Genomic DNA, 8,079 nt, shown 5'->3' on the forward strand with positions numbered 1-8,079 from the left:
ATATAATTGTACATAATATCTTTATGTATACATAATTATACTACATATATACATAAAATAATAATTTTTATTGGACTTGGATTTTAGGCAGACCGAACGATGTTAAATCCACATTTGATCCAATTATTAATTACATACTAGTTCTAACATCCAAATCCAGGATTTTCAGATTTAGAGTCAAATCAAGTATCAGACTTTTGGAGTCTATTGATGGCCCTAGTAGGTAGGCCCAAGCTAAGCAACCCCTAAGCTCAACTTGGAAGTTATATATGAGGTTCAAAATATTGATACAGGGTGAAATGTCGATAGTGTGTATCCACTGTATCGGAACTCTTTTTTTTTGTTATTTTATTTTTTTTTCAAATATGGTTCAAAGCGGCTGGTTTAAGGCCAATCTATCTCCTGAAACACTTGTCGACCCAACCTTGATACGATATGTATCAGTCAATACAGCCTGATATGTATCAATATTTTGAACCTTAGTTATATACATATATATTTAGATAACAAGTTTCATATAAATATATAGATTAGAAATTATATATATTTTTATAATAAACTAAAATTACATAGAAATTTTAATTTGTAAAAGAATCATAGCTTAGTTAACATAGGCAATCCGATACCTATCCCAAGCCTAAACAAACATTATTATGCTTGGGGGTGTGGGCTAGGCTGGGCTAGGAAACCTTAAAAACTATTAATACACTATAATGATTTGGCCTGAGATCTTTTATGTTTTTTTGGTTCATTAGGCTATACAATGTGGGTAGCCCATCCCCATAGTCATTCAGCTTCAATCTTAATAATTTTTATCTAAATAGTAAGAAAACCCAAAAATAATGCATGCATGGATTGCACTCGGTTTGGTTCAGTCTAATTACAAATGTCACATTGCTCTTATGGGTGCAAGTTGGGGGAAGGGTTAAGTTGAGGATCGACCAGAGCCCAACCCGAAGTCTTAAAACTTGAGCTCAGGCTTGGATTAATTTAATTATAACTAAAAATGGTAATATATAGATTAATTTAATTATGACTACAACCAAATTTTATATATTTAATAATATTTAAGTAACATTTACAAAAAATTGTAAAATTTAATCATTAATAAAGTATAATAAATAAAATAAAACATGAACAGATAATATGAAAAATTAATTATTTTATTAAATAATTAGTAGTAGCTAACTATTTATGTTAAAAATTGTTAATATAATTAACACAAATTACTAAACTATTTTTGTAACAAATTACTAAAATAAAGATGAATTATTTTAAACAATATCGCATTCCTTCCTTGTAATGATTATTGATACTTGTTGTTACACTTTCCCTTAACAAATCCCATGAATCGCACGGGTCCTTGCTAGAATTATATTATTTTAAGTGGAAAGTTTTAAAGAGAAAACAAAATTATATATAAAAAAGAAATTTATCAAATCATGTCAATGTCACTCAATGAATTAGTAAATTCCACTCCCACCCAAATCATGTCATTCTTGCAACATTGATTCCCTTTGGTACTTTGGTAATTACACAAGAGGATCGATATGTAATTTACAGGTATACAATACCTTAAGTTCATTGCTAACATGAGATGAAAGTTTGTCAATAACCCAACTAAATAGTTTGATATCTCAAATATTGTTCTACAGTTATAATTGCTAATTATTTTGAAACATCATAGTACAAAAGAAACCAAAAGAAAAGCACAAACTTGTCTATTGAGATGCATGTATCAACGTGGGAAAGTCATTGAAAATATCATATCATTCTCAAGACTATATAGCCTTGATGCATCACCATGGTAGTGACTTAATGATATAGGATTGGGGTTTGAGGATATAGATAATAGTCCTTCTCTTTCTTCTTGTGATTGTTGAACCCATGGGTGTCTCGCTGACCTTCTCAGTCCTTCAAGCTCCATTGCAACCTCTCTCATAGTGGGTCTTTCCTAACCTCTCACATTGAGGCATCTTTTGGCAAGATTAGCAACTGCAGTAATTTGTTCAGTCTTCCCCTCGTCTACAAATTGATTATTGATGAGCTGGAACAAGCGATTCTCGTTCATCATTGAAATGAAATAAGCAGCTAGATTTTTTTGTTCTTCCGATCTTTCAAAACAAATTGGTTTTTCCCCTGTTAAAAGCTCCACAAGTACCACTCCAAAGCTATAAACATCACTTTTCCCTGTTAGTTTACTGGTGTGGAAATACTCTGGGTCCAAATATCCAAAGGTCCCTCGGACTAAGGTGGTTATTTGAGTTTGATCCATAGGAAATAGCCTTGAAGCTCCAAAATCAGAGACTTTTGCTGTAAAACTATCATCCAATAGTATATTTGCAGATTTGATATCTCTATGGATGATTGGTACAGAAGTTGCAGAGTGTAGATAGGCCAATGCACTAGAGGTTTCTGTTGCAATCCTCAATCGATCATCCCATGAAAGCACAGAGATTTTGTTGTTTTTATGAATGTGCTGAGAAAGAGTTCCATTGGACACGTATTCATAAACTAGTAGAGGAACTTCAGTCTCTAAACAACATCCCAATAGCTTGACTATATTTCGATGGTTAATTTGCTCAATTTGGGGAAACCTTCATTACCGGAAATCCTTCACTTTTCACAGTGCAACCACTTCCATCTCTTCTCCCATCGCCATAACTACCCCTTGAACAAGAACAGTAGTAAGATCCTTTTGTATTAGTACAGATGGCTACACAAAGATTGCTTTTTGGATCCTCACACTCATTTACATCTGCCCATGAATAAAATAAATAAATAAATAAAGCATTAGTTCAAAATTACATGTGCAGCCCGAATTGATTTACAACCTTTCAACATTAAAGGGCCCTGCATGTTCCTTTTTTGACCCATTATTTTCTTCATGGTGGCAAGTTTCATCCCAAGAAGTATTCGTATAATAGAGTTTTGATATTTTTAAACTGAAAAAGTAAAATAAAATAAAATATTGCATGGCTATTGGCTAGATTGAATTCACATCTCCGCCCCACAGCATATTCCCGGTGTGTATTAGGAATATCTCCCGATGATAGTATCAGTCCTGATGATGTCATCATCGGGAGATGTTTCCAATACACAGTGGGGATGTGCTGTGGGGCGTTGTGGGTTGGAGATGTGATCTCGGCTAGATTCTTATACTAAATTGATTTTAGGATTAATTGAAAATCCTTATTGGGCCAATGGAAGTGAGGGTTGGTCTCCTCCCCCACAAGGGACTGCCCAATAATGTCCCACAGCACATCCCCATTGTGTATTGGGAACATCTCCCGATGATCATCGGTTCTGATACTATCATCGGGAGATTTTCCCAATACATGGCGGGGCTGTACTGTGGGGCATTGTGGGGTGGCCTCTTGTGGGGAGGAGATGTGAACTCATAATCTGTTCTAGGAGCCGGAAAATCAGTATCCCTTTGCATAAGAATGCTGTTGATTCGTGGTATAGTTTATGGGATGAGAGCAGCATTTCTGTGCTTCTGGCGGCTCTAGTGAAGATAAGACTAGTGATCCTTCTTCCCATATCAATGTCAGTGTAAGTAATGGCAAAGAGTAATTGAAGAAGCTCTTATAGAGATTTCTTTGTAGTTATTTGTGCAAAGAAAGATGAGAAGAGAGGTTCTTTATACTTCTAGACAAGGTTTTTAAAACCGATTTGGAGAACAAACCCTAACTGGTTCTTAGGTTAAACTGTCTGACCGTTCGAATCAAATGGTTGGTCCATCCTCACGAAAAAATAAAAATATTTAAAAAATAAAATAAAAAAATAAAAAAAATGTTAATCCATTGAATGGTTTGAATGGTTCAACTGCCCAGGTCAGCGGTTTGTTGACCAAATCAACGTTTTTTGCAAATGTCTGGTTTTAGAAAAAACAGAACCAATCACCTGACTAGTTCCCAGTTTTTCCGGTCCGACCGTCTGGTCCAGTCCGATTTTGAAAATTATGCTTATAGAGACTGGGACAGAGGAACTGCTCCTCACAGAGCACGCCTCACACCAACCACACAGCATGTTTTAACCGTGCATTGGGAACATCATACCTTGGGTGCTCTGCTTTTGCTTTTGTTTCTAGCTATTTGAGTGCTATGCTTTTACTTATAGCAGTTTTGGTGGAAACCAAATCAGCCCCCCACAACATCCCACAGCACATCCCCATTGGTATTGGGAATATCTCGCAATGATGATATCATCCTTATTGGTATTATTATTGGGAGATATGCTGTGCGAGGTTGTAGAGGCAGTTTAGTGGGGGCTGATTTGAACTTTTGGTTGGCTTTTCTGGGCGGGCTGTACTTATTTTTCACTGCTCCCTCTTTATAAATTTTATATATTAATTAGCAATAAATAAATAAATAGGGAACCCTTTTCCTAGTTAAATTTATATTGTAAAGCATAACACGTTAGAAGTGAAATCATACCTTGGCACCCATTGGAAAGATAAGGATTCCCTTGATAACCGTCCACACAATAGCAAAGATATCCAGGGCCATTTGTAGAGTTAGAACAGTAGGTATTCTCCCCACAAGCATTATCGGCCTTGTCACTTTGTGCTTCCTCACAAGTCTTATTCCTAATTGCCCAGTCGAGAACTATCGGAACTCTCACCTCAACATTTACAAGATATTCCTTCTCATTTCTTAAATTCCATAGGTAGGGTGCATTTGAAGTGAACCAGCTTTGGTCAGAGAGAAAAGCGTAGCTGCATTTGCTGATATTCCAAGTGTAGGCATAGTTGATTCTGTTGTCATACATTTGAAGCTTCAGAAAAAACGTAACTAGATGATTTGGTATTGCAGTTTGACAACAGCCAATGCCACTACAAGATAGGTCCGTCGATTGCATGCCATATGGACAGAATGAAATGCATCCACTCTGGAACTTCTCAGCATAGAAATCAGACATGATGCCTAGTGTGTTACATCCGATAGCCGTGAATCTGTTTCTGGTGTTGGAGAATCTGTATGCGTTTGGCAATTGGATGTTTAGACTGTATTCCTTTAACCTTCCGCTATTTTCCTCATAACAACGGATAGCAGCCAGCATGGACAAGGTAAGTTGGCCTTGTAGTGATATATTCAAAATGAATCTCTCACCCGGCACCACACGGCAGCGGCACCATGAGTCGTGCGCACGCACTGCACGGCAGCAACGCTACGCACACGCACGCGTGGCAGCGGCACCATGAGCCGCGCGCACGCACCCGGTAGCAGCAGCAGAGTGGGGTCCACACGACAGCTCATAGGGGTAGGCCCACCCTTATCTGGACACGTCAAGCCAACTCGCCGCCACCTTATCTTATCCCTTATCCCTTATCTTATCTTTATCTTATCTTAAGTAAGAGTGAGTTACCATTAGGAGTATGTAACTAGGAGTTTGAGTTTAATTAGAATTTCCTTCTATAATCTCCTATTTAAGGAGCTACGAATTGAAATATAGAGATTCAGTTTTTCGCAGTCAAGAAGGAGAGTAAGGAGAGTTCGGGTGATCTCTTTTAACAAATCACCCGTGACGCGATCCTACGCTCGGGCCCATAACAGTTCACTCACCTAAAAAGAAAATTCTCTCATTTCTCTAGAAAAGCTAAAGGCTTCTCAAAACAAAAGAAAGAACTTCATCCTCTAATTTGAGATCACAAGGTTTTATATAGAAAACAAAAACTAGCAATTGGAGCATTTAATGTAAGATTAACCCTTCAAGCATTTACTAAACCTAGCCCAAAGAAACCCACTAACAAACTAACCATTAGAAGTCCACTAAAGAAACCTACTAACCATTAATAAGTTTAAATGCAAGCCCACTTGTTTCCTCTTTTAAAACGATATGGTGCTTCTAAGGAAATGGACTTGAGTTGCATCCAAATACAAAGTATTTCCTAATTTAAAATAAATACAGTACCTACTGCTCCCTGCCTCAACTTGAGACAGATAGCGGTCAGATTCACCCTGACCCGCACCCAACCCAACACTAAATCAAGACACCCAACAATACCCAACCAACCCAATGGGGTTGGGTCAAGGAAGGCTCTCCGTTTAAGCCGACCCAATGACATTATTCCTGGATCAAATTTAAATTAGGCAATATTTGCTATTAAAATATAAAGCAAATCTTGTAAACTCATACCTTGGCATCCCTGGGGGAGATAAGGATTCCCAAGGTAACCTTCCATACAGTGGCAAATGTATCTAGAACCATTGTCGGAGTTCGAGCAGTAGGTGTTGTTCCCACATGCATAACTGGCAGTTCCTTGCAGCTGACCAGTCGAACACTGGAAATACAAAATAAGCCCTCTTGAAAACCTTCCTTTGAATAAATTGATAACTTGGATGTTCTAATATCATTTAATAAATAATCTAGTTATAAAAGATCAGGTGTTGGATTGAGTAGACTGTAATAACTTGAATGGCTAATTGATCCGATTATGCTATCTTTTCTATTTAAACAGTACTGAATCAAAAGAGATCTTTATAACTGAATTCCTACCTTTGCATCCATCAGGGAGATAAGGATTCCCTTGATAACCTTGCATACAATGACAAAGATATCCAGGGCCATTTGTGGAGTTAGTGCAGTAGGTGTTACTCCCACAAGCATAGCCAAATCATTTGGCTTTGTGCTTCCTCGCAAGTACTCTCATTTCGAATTGCCCAGTCAAGTACCATCGAAGTTCTGAACCCAGTTTGTATAAGGTATTCCACGTTATTTCTTATGTTCCAGGGAGGTAACATTTGTGAGGTGAACCAATCCTGATCTGACAGAATGGCATACGCGCATCTACTGATATTCCTTGTGTTGGTGAAGTTGCCATAACTTCCTATATGTATGACTAAAGAACTCAGATCCTTGGGTATCGTGGTTTGGCAGCATCCAAGGCCAGAACAAGATGACCCCGTAATTGTGGTATCGTTCAAGCATGATGAAGTGCACTCGACATAGTAGACCTCCTTGTTGAAGTCGTACAAAATGCCATACATATCGCAACCAATACCAGTGAATCTGTTTCTGGTGTTGGATACCGGGTAGGTATTTGACAGTCTAAGAGATATGTCATATCCATTCAAGCTTTGGTTCCCTCCCATGTAACATTTGACAGCTGCCCAAATGGAGGTTGTAAGCTGACCTTGCAACGATATGTTCAGAATGGGTAGGCCGCCCTTGGTCCGTAAGGGAAAGTCACTAGAAGTGTTGCAGATCAACTTAAAATCTCCATTGACGAAACAGTTTGGATCATCTCCAATGCCAAAAGGGTAGGGGATGCTAGTGTTCCCGCATAGCTCTGGGCAGTCAGGCTTTGTGTGAGACAATGTCGATGCTGCTGCCTCTGCCTTCATTACCAACATCCCTATTGAGATGAGATAAAGCAACATGGGCCGAAGCATTTCCTTCTTACTGTTCGTCAACAAGATCATCGTTTTGTTCCTGCACGAAAGAGGAAAATAAAGCTTCTGGTTTAATTACTGGACCTCGCAATATGGACATAGGAACGGGCCGGACTGTATCCACCCATCCAAAACCCATATTGCAAGCAATATAAATATATAATATGCCTGGCTCATTTGTTTAATTACCAAGGTATCCTTTTCAGATGTGCGAGAAGGCCCATAGGATAGGAATGGGTCTGTTCAAGAGTTATTGCTTAATTTTATGACAAATTCAAAGGCCCATAGTATAATGTTTTCTTGGACATGGGGCCGTGGCTTTAAAACTCCTTGAGGTACATAGGTGTGCAAATTGGTTAAATTTGGATCACCTCTGATCGGATTTTTCGATTGTATCGGATTTATATTACCCACTATTCAATCTGATGTGTTATATATTTATAAATATATCATTTATATTGTATTTTTATAAATTTGTTATATTATTTATTCTTTTTATAAAAAATATGTGTATATATATAAACATGATTTTTATAAAATGTAGTTACCAATTAATGACTATTAATTTTGAATAGTGCCTCTTAATCTCATCACCGTTGAAACATCAAAAGTCAAAACCGCTCTTCTCAAACCACACGAGGTATGAGCAAAGTGTATCTTTAAAGTGTCTCATTGGCTGCAC

General features: G+C 37.7%; 1 protein-coding gene and 1 pseudogene across 1 annotated transcript; both read right to left on the reverse strand.

Moving 5' to 3' along the window:
- Positions 1-1,954: 1,954 nt before the first annotated feature.
- LOC148852235 (wall-associated receptor kinase 5 pseudogene) lies at positions 1,955-5,064 on the reverse strand (annotated as a pseudogene).
- Positions 5,065-6,596: 1,532 nt separating this feature from the next.
- Positions 6,597-7,427, reverse strand: LOC148852236 (wall-associated receptor kinase 2-like). The gene has a single exon (XM_088945759.1). It carries the CDS (start codon positions 7,425-7,427, stop codon positions 6,597-6,599), a length of 831 nt encoding a protein of 276 aa, XP_088801885.1.
- Positions 7,428-8,079: the final 652 nt, after the last annotated feature.

This window comes from Nelumbo lutea, chromosome 5 (genome assembly GCF_056320005.1).
Source record: "Nelumbo lutea isolate HS-2025 chromosome 5, American lotus-T2T, whole genome shotgun sequence".
In the NCBI taxonomy this organism is placed as follows: domain Eukaryota; kingdom Viridiplantae; phylum Streptophyta; class Magnoliopsida; order Proteales; family Nelumbonaceae; genus Nelumbo; species Nelumbo lutea.